General features: G+C 68.1%; 1 protein-coding gene across 1 annotated transcript; it reads left to right on the top strand.

The window, feature by feature from the left end:
* Positions 10,261 to 13,915, top strand: LOC108637097 (serine/arginine repetitive matrix protein 1-like). Its single transcript, XM_018054745.1, has 5 exons — positions 10,261 to 10,328; positions 10,430 to 10,578; positions 10,835 to 10,987; positions 11,045 to 12,136; positions 13,461 to 13,915. The coding sequence occupies exons 1-5, from the start codon at positions 10,261 to 10,263 to the stop codon at positions 13,913 to 13,915; spliced, it is 1,917 nt and encodes a 638-aa protein (XP_017910234.1).

Raw genomic sequence — 15,190 nt, 5'->3', positions numbered from 1 at the left:
GGGACGCACGGCCAGCAGGGACCCACCCAACACGGGCATGTGAGCCAAGGGCCATCAGGCTCCGAGCAGGGTGTCCAGATGGCTGGGACGCGCCGGCAGCGGCAGCAGGGAGGGGCGCGCCGTGCACACACGTGCGTGCTGGGCCTGCACCAGGAGGGGCCGAGGGTCGGCGGGGGAGGGAGGCCCAGGCAGGCCACCTCCAGAACCCCGGAGGGTCTCCCTGTGAGGCCCACTCACTCCCCCAAGGCCACGATCTGCCTGCCCCCTGTCCAGGCCCAGGGGCTGGGCTGCCGGCCCCCTGTCCTGGGGCTCCCTGGCTGCCCCCGCGATAATAACCCATAGCTTATCAGCGCCTTCCAGGACCAGCGTGGCCACGAGAGCCATTCCATCCCCCTGTCAGCCGGCTGCAAGAGCGCTCCGCTGCCCGAAGGGGAGACACAGGGACTGTCCAGAAGCAGGCAGCTCGCAGCAATGAGCTGCGGGCAGGGCAACAGGGAGACACACACGGGAGCTGGCCTGCCTCCCAAGGACCACAGCCAGTGAGGGCCTGGGAGGTGTGACCTTGCCCCGTGACCCTGGGACTGAGGGAGGGAAGGGTGCCAGCCGGGGTCAGAGGGGTGGCACCTGGACTGGGGGCCGGCCAATCAAGAACCAGAACTGCCCGCAGTCCTGCACCCAGACCGCACCTGGGCAGAGGAGGCCCGCGCCCCGAGCTAGCCACAGAGCCGGGAGGAAGTCTGCAGGCACCGAACGCCCCGTGGGAGCCCGGCTCAGGCTGGGGGCCGTGCCTGCACACCTGCCCACCCTTCCAGCCTGCGAGGGAGGCCCAGCGAGGCCTCGGACGCTCTCGGACACCCCGGGCTCTGCGGTGCGCTTGGCCTGCGGCATCTGCCGTCCCCTTGGGCGCCCATCTGCACCGGTGGCCCATGGCGCGAGCTCCAACCCGCCCAGCTGCCTGGGTCCAGGCGGCAGCGGCCAGGTGCCAGGCTGCTCCCACACCGAAGTCCTGATGCCCCAAACCCGCCCCTGCTATGATCTCCGCACTGGGCACAGCCCCAGGCCCTCCTACACTCGGGGCCAAATCCCTGGACCGCTTCTCCCTAGGCCACCAGGCCCCCTGCCCTGCCCACCGGCCCCTCCTCACACACAAGCCAGACGCCACCCTCCCTGGCCCAGGACCCTCCAACGGCTCCACCTCCCGGGACAAAAGTTCCAGAGGCTTCTCTGGGCTCTCTGATTCCATCTCTACCCTTCCCCCTCGCTGGTTCAGCTCCAGCCACACAGGACATGCACGAAGCTCTGGGGGGGAGGCCTCAGGCACGTTAGTTAGAGCAGCACGCACGGGTGGGGATGCGGAAGCCGGCTTCTCCCAGGCAAACTCCTACGCATCCTTCACGCCCCAACCTAGAGATCCCAACCCAGGGACACCAGGGCAAACCGGTGACGCTTCTCCTGTGCCCCCTCTGCCCCCTGCGGTCCTCCCACACCCCACTCACGCCATCCCCTCCCTGACAGCAGAGGCAGGCATGACCACGCCTGTCCACCACGAGCGACCTCTCCTTCCAGGCTTTATCAGCCCCACTTTACGGAGAAGGCCCAGACGGGGTTGAAGACTCTGGTCTCCAGTGACACAGACGGTGCTGGGGTCCACCCAGCCCCTCGGACCCCGAGCACCTCTCACCAGCCCGGGGACTGGGCTCACACAGCCCTGCCACACCCACGACCAGCAGGAGCCAAGCGTCTGCACACAAAGCCAGACACACAGAGGGACGGACAAACGGCGGCAGGCAGGAGCGAGGCTAGTTTTGAACCTCTCGCCCCCCGGCCAGGTTTCAACAAGACAGCCTCAGCTGCAGAGGAAGGAACGAGGTCTCAACAGGGCATCGCCTGGGGCTGAGGGCCCCCCACACTGCATCCGGGCACTGGGTCCAAGGGAAACCCGGGTTCTGTCCAGCAACGGGAGGCGGCGGCCTCTGCAGCATTCAGAGCGGACGTGGGGGACAGGAACACGCACCGCCCGGCCCTGGCCTCCGGCTCCCTCAGCGGCTGCTCCATGCCCAGGAATCGGCCCCAGGGTAGACAGACACACACAGCAGGACTCCCCTCCCACGGGAGTCGGGACAGAACCCCAGAGGGCGCATTCACTGACGAGGACTCTGAGTCTCAAGTGGAGGGAGCAGGCAGATGGGTTTTCGGAAAACACTAACTCAGCCCACAAACACTTTCCGAGGCCGCAGCAGCGCCTGCCGCTCTGCCTTTAGCAGCAAACGAGGCCTCCAGCCAAGCCCACCAAGGTCTCGGGGTCCCCCCACCTCGGGAACAAGAGCCCACCCGACTGGCAGTGTCGGCCAAGGGTCCCGGCAGGGAGCAGCACTTCCACCTCCAACGCGGCCCAACATCCTTCCTTCCATTTCACAAATGAGGAAGCCGAGATAAACAGGGAGGAAGCAACACGCTCCAAGTCACAAAGTTCACGCGGCAGGGCCGGGGCGGGCAGGCCAGGAAGCTCTGAGCAGTCCCCTGGCCGTCGCTGGCACCCACCTTGTGTCCAGGGAGACGGACAAGGGAAGCGGGGAGGCCCTGGCTCCCCTCCTGACGTCCGAGACCCTCCAGCTGGACCCTGGAAGGTCGTGGCCCACCCAGCGTCCCTCTGAGCCCAGAGTGGCCTGGCGCTCGGTGTCCAAGGCCCCCACCTCCTGCCTTCCCACCACCCCACCCCCCCGACCTTGACCCTGGGCAGAGAGTCCGGGAGCAGGGGTGGGGCAGGGGCGGCTCTGCCACCTCCCGTGGACTCTGGCCCCAATCAGAGCTGTTTTTCCTCAATCGAGGCGAGGAGGGGCTAAGTGAGAAGCCATCAGGCAGACCAGCGCTCCCGCAGGAGGCTCCGCGGCGGGGGCGGGCTAACCTTGGCAATGGACCAGGGATGGGGGGGGCAGACAGGCAACAGAGGAAAGGACCCCCAGCTGCTCCACGCGGAGGGGGCCCAGGTCCGGCCGCCCCCTTCCCCAGGAGCCGGAGCTGGTGTAAGCTCACGAGGAGGGCCAGCGTGGTCACGTTCCAGACCAGCACGTCCCAGGCCCAGGCAGCAGAGGGGACGTCAGGTCAGTAGGAACAGGCCCAGAGGGGCTGCATGCCGCCAGGTGCCGGCCAGGCCCACTCCCGGCCTCCCCTCCTCCCAAGGTTAATTATTCCTAGAGCAGCTGACCACACCCCCATGCTCACTTGGCGCCTCACCAGCAGACGGGCCACCCAGCCAGAGGCCCGGCTGTGCCGCCTGATCCTTCTGAAACCTGCCGGGGTGGTCCTGACCCATCACCCACCCAGCAAACTCTAGCTCATCCCTTAAAGCCTAACAGCATCACCTCCTCTTGGCAGCCTCCCTGACTTCCCCAGGCAGTGAGAGGTGAGGCAACTGAGACCCGGAAAGGTGACTGGCCAGCCCAGGGACACACAGCCTCCCCGCTCAGAGCTGACACTTGTTCCCACTGACCAGCTCCGAACACGAGAAAGCCAGAAAGCAGAGTGAGCAGCGCTGAGTGCAGGGGAAGGGGGTGAGGGTCACAGGATCCTGAGCAGAGGCCTGAGGGCTGCGCCGGGGCGACGGGGGGCCCCACGGAGAATCCCAGGGGACAGGGCACGAACTGGCCTCGGGGGGTGGCAGGCACGACAGCACCCGCAGGCCCCGCCCAACCTCCATCTGCAACGCTCAAGACTCCCCCTCACGCTGCTCACCCCCAAACAGCCTCACCAGAACACCCCAGGTGAGGACCAGAGCTGGGCGGCTGGGCCCACCGGGACCGACCGTCCGGCCAACCCTCAGCCGACTTCCCAGCTCCCACAGCCCCGGGCCTGCCCCCTCAGCAGGGAGAGGACAGGGGGCCATTTCCTGAGGAGCGGTCCCCAGCTCAGGGGAAGGAGGCCAAGGGCGAGAGGCCGACACTTCCAGCAGGCAGAGGGCCCCAGGGAAACCGCAGTAGGGGAGATGGGATCTGCCCGGACACGCACCGAGCTGGCCAGAGAGCAAACCGGACTGTCCACCCGGCCTGGGCCGCAGCCCTGCGGGACACGAGCTCTCCCGTCCCGTGCAGGTGGGTGGGGGCGGCCACAGTGGGGCTCAGGGGACCGCCAAGAGCTCAATCAGGCGTCTCCAGAAAGCGACAGCCTCTGCTGAGGGCACCCCAAAGCTGCTCCAGACAAAGCTGGGGCATGGGGGCACACAGCAGGCGTGTCCCCAAGAAGGAGGCCACCACCGCTCGGATCCCAGCATTGACCTTCTGGGCCCTCCTCAGCCAGGACACCTTGGGCACAACCCTCAAGATCCCCAAGTCTGAAAGCCCCATCCCCAAAACGTGGACCACGGGGCCTGTCCACTCGAGGGGGACGGTTCAGCCAGGTCACCACCATCCACCGCTGCCAGGTGCCCCCAGCACCTGGCCTGGCCTCTCAGGGCCAAACAGCCAGCAAGGTGGGTGCTCTGGGCCAGAGGCCGAGATTCTCCGGAGAGCGGGGCCCAGGCTGGCCCACCGGCCCCTGGACAAGGCCCTGGGCGCACCCTCCATGGTGCAGGGTGAGCTGCCGTGACCGCAGCTGCTGGTGACCTCCACCCCACTCCTCAACGCCCGGCGCGTTCCTGGACAGCGCGGGGCCGTGCGTGCTCCCCGGCCGGCCCTCCACTGTTTCTCCAAGGCAACGCTGTCACCCCACATCCAAGCCCAGCACCCCGTCCCAGCGCCCGCCGCCCCACATCCTACACACACACACACACACACACGAGCTGGCCGGGGACAGCACACGGCTTCTGGAGGACGCGGGCCCGCAGACAGGCACGGAGGGGACTGCGACAGGGACCCCAAGGTGGGGGCTCGGGGCCAACTGCCGAACCGGTGCCCGCTCCCAACGGCGGGGCAGAAGGCAGCCGCCCGTCAGGGGCCCGTGAGCGCAGCGGCTCCGGCCACCGGGGCTGTCCCCACCTGACCTCTGCCCGGGGCCAGCGCGGACGCTTAAGCTAAATTGGTCAATTACGGGCCACTTAGACCCGTCCCGGAGCTCCCGGCCTCCCTCCGCTCTGCGTGGCAGCACCAGGAAGCTGGTTGAATCAGTAACCTCATTACAGCCCCACAGCCACACCCGGGGCCAGCTTTGAACTCCACGGGGCGGATCCGGGGCCACTGCAGGATTTACACGCCGCTGGCCCAGGCCCAGCTCGCTCCCCTCTCCATCCCCTCTGCTCTGCGCCAGAGGCTCCAGACTCAGCACAGCCTCCACGAGGACCCGACACAGCAGCCCCGTGCCCCGCGCCCGGCCAGGGAAACTAAGGCCCGGCCAGACACCATGCAGCCCGGATGAGCCCGCACAAGGGGCTGGGTCCTCTCCCAGCCCCCTGCTCAAGGAAGGCACAGCTAACTCCAGCCCAAGGGCCCAGCCTGAGCCCCCAGGAAGCCACGTGGGGTCCCCACCCCCGGCCCAGGCTCGGGCCCACTCACAGGGGCACCGGCCAGGTCGGGCTCCAAGCCCACCCAGGACCCTCTCCCCTCCAGCCCCTGCCTGCTGCCAGCTCACCCTCTGCACAGAGCTGGCGGCCTAACCCCGATCCATCATGGCCTCGGGGCCCCTCCCTATCCCAGTGTCAACCAGCCACCGCTCACACAGTAATGCCTCTCCCAGCTTAGGCCACGCAGGCCCGGGGGCCAGGCCTCTGGGCGCTGGTCTCAGCTGACCCTGCTCCGGAGGGCCCTCCCCCACACCTGTTGCAAGCCCGCCTCTCTGCCAGAGTCCGCACCAGAACCGGCTCCAGCAGGAAGCCTGGCCACCCCCACTGCTCACGCCCAGCTCTGTGGGTCGGCGGGGCCCGGCCAGCACCGGGCAGGTGCTCCCCGGGCGCTGGGTGGACCGGGGCCAGCCAGCAGGCCCAAGTCCTTCTAAGGAAGACCCCGTGGGGACCGTGCTGGAACCGGCTGGGAAGGCCGGGCCTGTGTGTGTGTGTGCACACACCCTCGCGGCAGAGTGTACGCGTGTGCACACGCCCATGCAGCTGTTCATATATGCAGATACGTGCACGCCTCTGCACCTGTGTGCACAGACACGTGGGGCGTGCAGTCACAAGCATGTGCGTGCGTGTTGGGGGTGGGGAACACAACGATAAGCAAGGCCCCGCCCTGCCCTGGGGACCAGGTGTGGCTGCCCACCCCCAGCGCCCACCCGGGCCCTGAGGGATTTGCTGCAGACGGCTCCGCCCTGGGGGGTGAGGGCGGGGACCCCAGGCCACAGGGGTCCTGAGGCTGCACCTCAAGCTGTGACCCAACCCGTGTTTCTCCACCCTCGGCTCTGGCCCTACCCCTTGCGAGGGACGACCCGGGAGGAGGACCTTCCAGGGTAAACAGGAGAGAACGAGGGTAGTGAAGCTTCAAGCCCCATCAGGTCTCCCAGAAGAGAACGCTCACCCGAGGGCCCGGGACACCTAACAGGGCTCCTGCGGAGGCAGGACAGGGCACAGATGCAGGGCCTGCCAGGCAGGTGGTTTCTGAAGACGCCCCCTGAGGATCAGGCGGTCGGGGCCCGTCCCAGGACACGGGGCCCAACCGGAGCTGAGAAAAGGCAGGCAGAACCGCCCAGAGGCGAGTCCAGCCCGACAGCCCCCACAGCTCTACGGGCCCGTCCCCCACATCACGGGGCTAGAAACCCAGGCCCAGGGACACACCGGGCACCCAGGGGATGGCACCACTGTGTCTCGGGCGGGCAGCACAGGGCCCTGGACATGTCATAGGGGCATTCAGAGACATGGGACAGACGGGGGCTAAGGATGAAAGGGGGCCCTGCGCGGGCGCCAGGCTCACCGGCCCCCCTCGCTCAGGGACACAGGTCTCGGGGACGCAGGGACACACAGACGGAGGGACGCAGGGACACACAGACGGAGGGACGCGGGACAGCCGGCGGCGGGCGGGCCGGCTGGGCGGCCGGAGCGCGGCACACAGGGCACAGCGCGCGTGTGTGTCCCCACTCTCCCCTGCGTCGGCCCGGGCCAATTTTATTTAGCTGCTTTCTGCTCCATTTCACGCTCATTCTGCTGCTGAGCTAGACAATTGCTCTGTAACTCTAGGGTGCAATTTCCCAGTCTGCGAGGCGCTGGGGCACGACTGCTCGAACATCCCACCCCAGGCTCTAGGTGGGCGTGCAAGTCAGGCCCTCGCCCGCTCCCTCCCAGGGGCTGGGGAGCAGGGCCCCAGCCGGGCTGCGGGAGCCCAGACCAGGCGCCTCCGGTGCTCGGAGCATGGAGCACGGGGCGGGGCCGCTCTCTTTCCCACGCCTGCCGCGCGGCCGCCACAGCAGCAGCTACGCCTCTGCCTCATGGTCCTGTTTTGCTCCATCACTGGACACCTGGCCCCCCCCACCCCCGCCACCGACCCAGACAGGGGACACAGGGAGGCTCGACCACGGGCCGCACCTCTGAAGGAGGCCGTCAGGGAGACACAATCGACTGCCTTCCCCTGCACCCAGCAAGGGCCGTGCGCGCGTCCATTTTACAGATGAACAACTGAGGCTCTGATAGGCCAGCGGGCAGGACACACACACACACACACAGGCAGCAAGGACGGGGGACCCGGTCCCCAGAGGCCTGGCCACCAGCCCCCCCAGGAAGGGGCAGCTCCAGGGTCCCCAGGGTACACCGGGTCACTCAAGAGGGTGCAGGTGGGGGAGCAAGGGACAGAGGGGCCTGCGGAGGAGACGAGGGCAGGAGAGCAAATACAGAGCTGTCCCGGCGGGGGCAGGGCAGGCGGGGAGAGGGGAGGGCCTGGCCCTGCCCCCTGACCTTCCACAGCGTCCAGGACACAGACCTGCACGCCGCACGCCAGGGCAAAGGGCTCGAAGGGCACCCACCGGTGGACACCAGCCCCACCAGCCACCAGGGCCCTAGAGGGGTCAGACCCCTGCCCGTACCCGACCCTGCCAGTAGCCGGCTCCCGTGGGAACAGACCAATAGGCCAGACACCTCAAGCCCCTGGCCACCAGGGCCAGCTGCCATGAACTCTGACAAAACCAGGAACGGGCAGAAGAGAGAAGGAGGGTCAGGTCTGGTCCTGGGCCAGCTCACGGGCCTCTGCCCTGTCCTGTGCACGCAGCTGAGTCAAGCCCGGGAGCCCTCTGCTCCTACGGGACGCGCCAAGCTCGAGACCAGCACCCGCTGCGGAAACAGGCCAGCTGCGGAAAGAGCCCAGGAGCAGCGGGCCGGTGGGACGCTGCAGATGGCGTCCACAGGCTCCGGCGGGCCTTCGGGGCCTTTGGCCCCACACACATACACACCACCCCCCAAGTCTGCCCCACCCCGACTCACCGAGGGCCCCATCCTGATGCCGGATGCCACACACACCCGCCCCATTCTGCACGCACAATAATTCCACAACCAGCCCCCGGGGCCTCCTCTCCCAGGACGACAGGTAGGACCACCACTGGAAACCCGCCCCAAGAGCCACACGGGGGCAGGGGCCAGAGTGGGGGAGGCCAGGGAGGGCAGGCAGAGGGCCTCCTGGAGGAGGCGCAAATCCCCGCAGGCCCTGAAGGACAGGCACAGCTGGACGAGCTGGTAGAGCTGGAGCCGGCCCCCGGCGGCCGCCCTGGTGTGCGCACGGCTGCCCGTTCAGCTCTGCCAAGCCCCAGCTCAGAGCCGCCCGGCCGGCCCCCATGGCCCTTTCCGAGGGTCCCCAGCATGTCCCACCGCGTCCAGGCAGAGTGGGTCAGGGCTACACACTGGGCCCAGGGGCAGCGGACAGACATCCGAGTCCAGGCTGGCAAGGCAACAGCCACGGCCACAGCCAAGCCCATCCGAGGGCCGTTTTTCTCACCCTGACACTTCCCCCAAAACACACAGAGCCCCCTCCGGAGTTTACCAAAACAAACGCCCCAACAGTCCTAGGGCCCAGGCCAAGACGGGACTGCCTCGGCAGGCCGGCCTCCAAGCCCGGCCTCCGCAGAGTCACGTGACCCTGTTATTTCGGGAGGCCCGAGAATGTGCTCTATTTTGGGTCCCGAGGGCTCTGATGTTACCAGATGCCCCTCTTCCGGGCTCCAAATTCTCCCAGGTCCCCAAGAGCTGCCCGGAGGGCGATCAGTGGACTTACCGTCCTGTTACTGCCTCCCAACCCATCACCAGGCAAATGGGCCACAAGCAGCCAGGGGTCCGGGGACTGAGACCTCGACACCGCAGACTCAGCCTTGCAGCTCCACCGGCCAGACTGGTGCCAGCACAGGCCTTCTCTCAACCGGCACAGGCGCTGGTCAGCCGTGGGCAGCAGGGGCTGCCGTGGACAAGTGCTTGGGCCCAGATCCGTACCTCGGGCTTGTCCCTGCCCTGCCCTCACGCGGAGGCTCGGCAGCTGGGAGACTCCCGGGCAGGTAATAGCAAGGACCCAGGCCCGCCACGCCCCAGGCAGTGGGTGCTGGAAGGACCAGGCCCTCTGCCCGAGGCCCCGAAAGTGGACGGACAACCGTTAAGGGGCAATGCCGCCTGCCCAACTGTTCCAGGTCTGCCCTGGGCAGCCAGCCACGCCTGAACAGGCCAGGCCTTCCGACACTCGCCCCCCACGAGGGATTAGGCCGTGTTGACAAAAGGGCTTAGGCAAGTAGCCGCTTAAATGGACCTTAACTCCACTGGACTTCAGAGCTGGTCACAAGCTTAGAAAAAAAATTAAGTGTGATCAGAGTCCGGGGCTGTCTGCTCAGGCCTGGGGCATGGGCTGCCTGGGAGGCCGCAGGCTGGGTCAGAGAGAAGCCCCCCCAGCCTCCTTGCCGTGGCGGGAGGGCTGGGGGGAACCTGACACCCGTCCAGGTTCCTGGGACACAACTTTTCCTCCCTGTGGGGTCTCCAGTACAGCCAGCCTGCGGCCAGGGCCCTCCGTGGGCCCACTCCTAGAACCCTGCCAGCATGTCAGGGACGGGGACCCATCCGCTGCACGCACCCAGGCAGGGCCCTGCCTCATGGGGGAGGTGGGGGGGCCGGGAGAAGAGCAAAGACAGAGTTGAGCGTTCCTGTCCCAGGGGGCGCCTCTGTGTGTGTGTACACATATGTGTAAGACTTTAACAGGCGACAGGAGAGGTTGTTGGCCTACACAGCACCCCCTACCCACCCCAGGCAGCCAGGCCCAGCAGCAGCAAGTCACAATCAACTCAGCTTTCAGTCCGTACACACGGGCACCACCAGGCTGGGGCTTCAAACCCCAAACCATCACTTTGTAGCCGCTGGCCTCAACCAGTTTTCTCATCTGCAAAATGGACGTGTGTGCCCGCCCTGGAGGCTCTGAGGAGGAAGGAGAGCGCCCAGCCTGGCGCCTGCGGAGGTCTGGACCGTGCAGGGTCACGGAAGGAGTCTTCTTGGACCTGGCGAACCTGGAAGCCCACCCCGGGCACCATGTCACACGCCCCTCTGCGCGCCTGCCAGGACCACTGACCCTCACCCAGCCAACCCAGGAAGCCGGGCCGGCTTCACGCGGCTCCCCTCCACCTCCCCATCTCAACACGCGTCCCCGCAGCTGCGCCGCGTTCTGGCGGCCAAGCGGGTGGCCAAACTGCACCCCAGGCTGCGAGGGGGTGGGCAGGCGGGAGCGGCAGCAAGCCACGGGCTTCATTCATAATCAGCTGTTTTAATTTCCATTCAGCACAAATCCTTCACCCAGCCTGACAGCCCGGCTGCCGGCCCCACCGCCAAATTAATATCCTTCCCGGGCTCATTTATAAAGTCTCCTCACCCCCTCCCCCTCCCCTGCCTCTCACTGGTTCCCAAACCCGCGGGAGGACAGCGGGCTGGGGGCACCTGGCCATGCCCCCGCCTCCTTTGTGGGGCCAGACCTGGAGCTGGAGAGCGGTCCAGGGCAAGGGAGCCACTGGGCGCGATGGCAGCGGGAGGACGGGAAAGCCGGCCCTCCGACCCTCCACGGTGTCCACCCCAAGTGCAGGGCCAGCTCCAGGGAACGCCAGGAGAACACTCGCGTGCGCCAGAGTGAGGGTCCCCGTTTCTGGAAGGGGCCTCCCCGGGTTTGATGATCCCGGCCTCAAGGCCCTTCGGCGACCCTGCCCACTGGCGCCCGGGCGGCTCTGGGGGAGGAGGGGTCCCGAGCGTTCCAGGGCCGGCGGCCTGCTGGACTCCGCAGCCCGGGCGGCGGCGCAGAGGCCGTCCCGATGCCAGGGCGGCCGGAGGCTGGGAGCGCACAAGTTGCGCCGCCCCGCTGGAGCTGGGCGCCCGGGCGGGGGGCGCCAGCTGCCGCCGGGCGGGGCCGGGAGTCCCCCCCCCCCCGCCCCGGTCCAGCCGACCGGCCGCCCCTCCGGCCCCGCTGCCCTCCCGCTGCCCGCTCCAAGTCGGCGGCCCGCCGCGGCCCGCGAGCTGCCCGCCGCCCTCGCCCGCTCCGCGCCCAGCCGGCCCGGGGAAAAGTTGCCCGGCCCACCCGCTCGCGGCCCCGCGCCCCAACTCCGCGCGGGCCGGCCGGGGGGCGCGGGGCCGGGCGGGGCGGGCCGGGGGCCCCCGCGCGCGCCGGGGACGCGCCCCGCCGCCGCCCGCGATCACTCACCGAGCGGCAGGAAATGTTTGGTGTCCATGTCTGCGGCGACCTCGCGGCGGCCCCCGGCGCGGCCGGCCGGGCCCGGGCGGCGGGAGCCGGCGGCGGCGGCGGCGGCGGCGGCGCGCGGAGGCCGCGGCGCGGCGAGTTGTTGCAAAAGTCGCCCAACAATGTAAACTACTTGTGCCGCGCGCCCCCGCCGCGCGCGCGCGCCCGCCCGCCCGCGCCCCCGCCGCGCGCGCCCGCGCCCCGCTCCGACCGCGGCGGCGCCGGCGGGGGGGCGGCGGGGGGCCCGCGACGGGCGCGGACTCGGCGCAGCGCCGCCACCCGCCCGCCCGGCCTGCGCGCGCGCCCAGCCCCGCCCGCCCGGAGCGCGCCCCCCGCCGGCCCCCCGCGTCCCCCCCGCCCTGCCGGATCGCAGCCCCCCCGCGCCTCCCCGCCGCCCGGAGCGCGCCCGCCGCCCCCTGCGCGCGCGCCCAGCCCCGCCCGCCCGGAGCGCACCCCCCTCCGCACCCCCCCCCCCCCCCGGCGTCCGGAGCGCGCCCCTTTCCCCCGCGCTGCCCGCCCCGCCGCCGAGTTGCAGGCGAGCGAGCGCGGTGCAAACTTGCAAGTTTTCCTCCGCCAGGGGTTCCCGGGAGTCGCTCGGGGCGGCGGCGCGGGGGCGGGGGGCGCGGGCGGGGCGGGAGCAGAATTCCCTCCCGGCCTACCACCCCACCCCCCCCAAAAAAAAAACCACCACCGGGCGGAGCAGGCGGACAGCGGCCGGGCCATTGTCTGAGCGGCCACACAAAGCGGCCGGCCGCGCGGCGCGCGGAGCCTGCCCGGCGCCTGGGGAAACTGAGGCCCCGGGCGGCACAGGCTCGGCTCTGGCGTCTAGTGCGGGGTTTCATTTTCTGGAGCCCCCATCCGGCCCCTACTCCCACACTCCGGGCGCCGCCAGCCCCGCCCCCACCCCGGGAAGGGGGCCTGGATGGGGAGGGGGCGCCCCGGCTTCTGGGAGCGCCAGGCTGGGGACCAGGGGCGAGCTGGGTGCTGACTCTGTGGCCGGGTGGCTATTTTTACGCCTTGGACAGTTCTCTGCCCTGACTTTTAAATTCATGACGTGTTTGTTTAAAAGCGAAAGGACGGATGCCCGTCCTGACAGCTCGGGGCAGCTGGAGTTGGGGCTCCTGCGTGAGTTACCTGCACGGACCTGGGCCTCCTGACCCCGCCCCCAACCCCGCTGCCCTGCTCGGTCCACTCCCAGAGGCGCTTCCCCGGGAGTCCCCACGTCACCCGGGCCACACAGGTGGCCCCTGGGCCAGGGGCGCTGATGGGAGGGCTCAGCCAGCAGCTCAGGGACAGACACAGCCTGGACTAGAGGGGGGCCCTCCTGCCTCGGGCACCATTGCCACCTATGTGACCTCCAGCCTGCCTCCCCAGCCCCCTGGGCTTCACTTTCCCCTCTGTGGAATGGGCACACAACAGGACCGCCTCCCCCATGGACAGCCAGGGGCTGGATCCCACAAGGCCACCTGCTGCAGAGAGAGCAGGCCACTGGGAGCATCCTGGGCTGGGGGGAGTTGGGTAAGTGCTGACTGGGGAGCCCTCCCTCCCCAGGCACAACCACAGGCCGTGGCCCAAGCTTGCCCTGCCCCTGGCTCCTGTCTGATCCCTGCCTGCCCTCCTCCCCTACTCGAGAAAGTCTGGGTTTTGCTGGCTCCTGAGCCCCCTGCCCATCTGCCCTTGCCTCGAGCCGTGGCCGGTGTAAGACTGGTCCTCATCACTGTCGTCCCAGCAAACCCACTCCCCCCTTCACCCCGCCAGCCACCCACTTCTAAAGTCTGTTTCCTTCCGCCAGGGCTGGGGCCGGGCAAGCAGGCAGGGTGAGCAGGAGCGAACACGGGTGCTGACACGTCTGGGGTGTGCACCGCGTGCCAGCCCCCGTCTTCGGGCCTGTCTCCATTGCCCCTGGCACGGCCTTCCCTCTGTGCACCATCAGTGGCCCGTCTGAACTGCGTTCTCCCAGCCTGTCCTCCCGACCTGAGTCAGACCTCACCTCTGCCACCGGAGATGAAGAGGCCCTCGCCACTTGGGAGAGGAGACCACCCAGTACCATGGCGCCCACTTCTTGGCTGGGCACCCCCAACAACTCCTGGGCAGTGGGCACTGCTAGCCCCCCTGACAGGAGGACAGCCAAGGCCGGGAAAGATGACAGCGTGGAGCACCGTCACTCTGCAGCGAGGAGGAAGCCGGCGTTTGAACCCGAGCCCTGTCCTGGGGGCGCCTGGGCCAGCGAGGGTGTGGACCCGCACAGGCCCCAGGGCCCCAGTGGCCTGTGGGGCAGCACTGCCTTCGCGCCACATCCTGTGCGACAGCCAGCCACGCTCTGCTGAGTGGGGGCAGGGTGCCAAAGAAACGTGAACGGCTGCCGCGTCCATTGCCGTGGGTCGGTCGTTCATTCAACAGACGTCTCTTCAGCCCTTGCCAAGGGGCCAGACCATGTGCCCAGTCTAGGTCGTCAGGCGGAGGGTGGTCCCAGGTGAACAGGCATGGGCTGGCTCCCCGTTCTTCTATTCGCAGCCGTGTGACCTAGCCAGGTCCCTCCTTCCCTGTGCCTCAGTCTCCTCATCTGTAGAGTGGGCATGGTCACCCTGTGCCACTGAGTCACGGAGAAGACTGAATGAGGTGAGGCAGGGAGAGTCATGTAATCACACGGACCACGGCCTTGTCTAACTCAAAGAAACTATGAGCCGTGCCGTGTAGGGCCACCCAAGATGGATGGCTCGTGGTGGAGAGTTCTGACAAAATGTGGCCCACTGGAGAAGGGAATGGCAACCCGCTTCAGTATTCTCGCCTTAAGAACCCCACGAACAGAGGGTGAGATGGTTGGATGGCATCACGGACTCGATGGACATGAGTTTGAGCAAGCTCCGGGAGTTGGTGATGGACAGGGAGGCCTGGCATGCTGCAGTCCCAAAGAGTCGGACGCAACTGAGCGACTGAACTGAACTGAGGGAGAGTCTGGCCCCAGGAGGAGGAGCTCAGTCCTGAGAGTTCCTGCCACTTCAGTTATCGATATGATTATGAGATGATGAAGTGGGCACTCTGGGAGCCCCAGCCCAGGCGGGACCTAAGAGGCACCCACAAGGGGGTGGGAAGTGGTGGACAGGCTGGAAGTGTTAGGACAGTGACCGAAGGGCCAGGACGTGTCAGGCCAGGGGCCCGCAGCTTCTGGGCACAGCTGTTTCTTGGGCTGGGTTTGAGGAAGGAAAGTTCTCATCAGATCAAGACAGGGCTGAGGGCACTCCAGGCAGAAGGACCAGCACAAGCTCTCGCCCGGCCGAGGAGGTAGCCAGCCTGTTGGAGGAACAGCCTTCAACAGCCTTGGCAGGCAGGTCGGAACACGCCGGGCGCTCACAGGCAAGCTGGTTCTAGAGGCCCCGAAGCCTGAGCTGGAGCATCTGAAGTCGCCTGCCTGTGACAGGAGAGTCAAGCCCTGGGCTTCCCCGTCCTCCCCCAGCCCCTTGCCCCAGAAAACCCAGAGACTCCCGTTTGGAACTGTTGGCACCTGGAGCCAAGGAGACAGGCACAGGCGAACTGCCGAGTGGGTTTCTTGGGGCCTCTGCTCCCAGGAGAGACCTCCGATGGTGTCTCCAAGCCCCAGCCTC

This window comes from Capra hircus, chromosome 11, assembly GCF_001704415.2.
Source record: "Capra hircus breed San Clemente chromosome 11, ASM170441v1, whole genome shotgun sequence".
Lineage (NCBI taxonomy): Eukaryota > Metazoa > Chordata > Mammalia > Artiodactyla > Bovidae > Capra > Capra hircus.
Note: the sequence above shows the minus strand (reverse complement) of the source record. Positions and strands in the feature narration are given on the sequence as shown.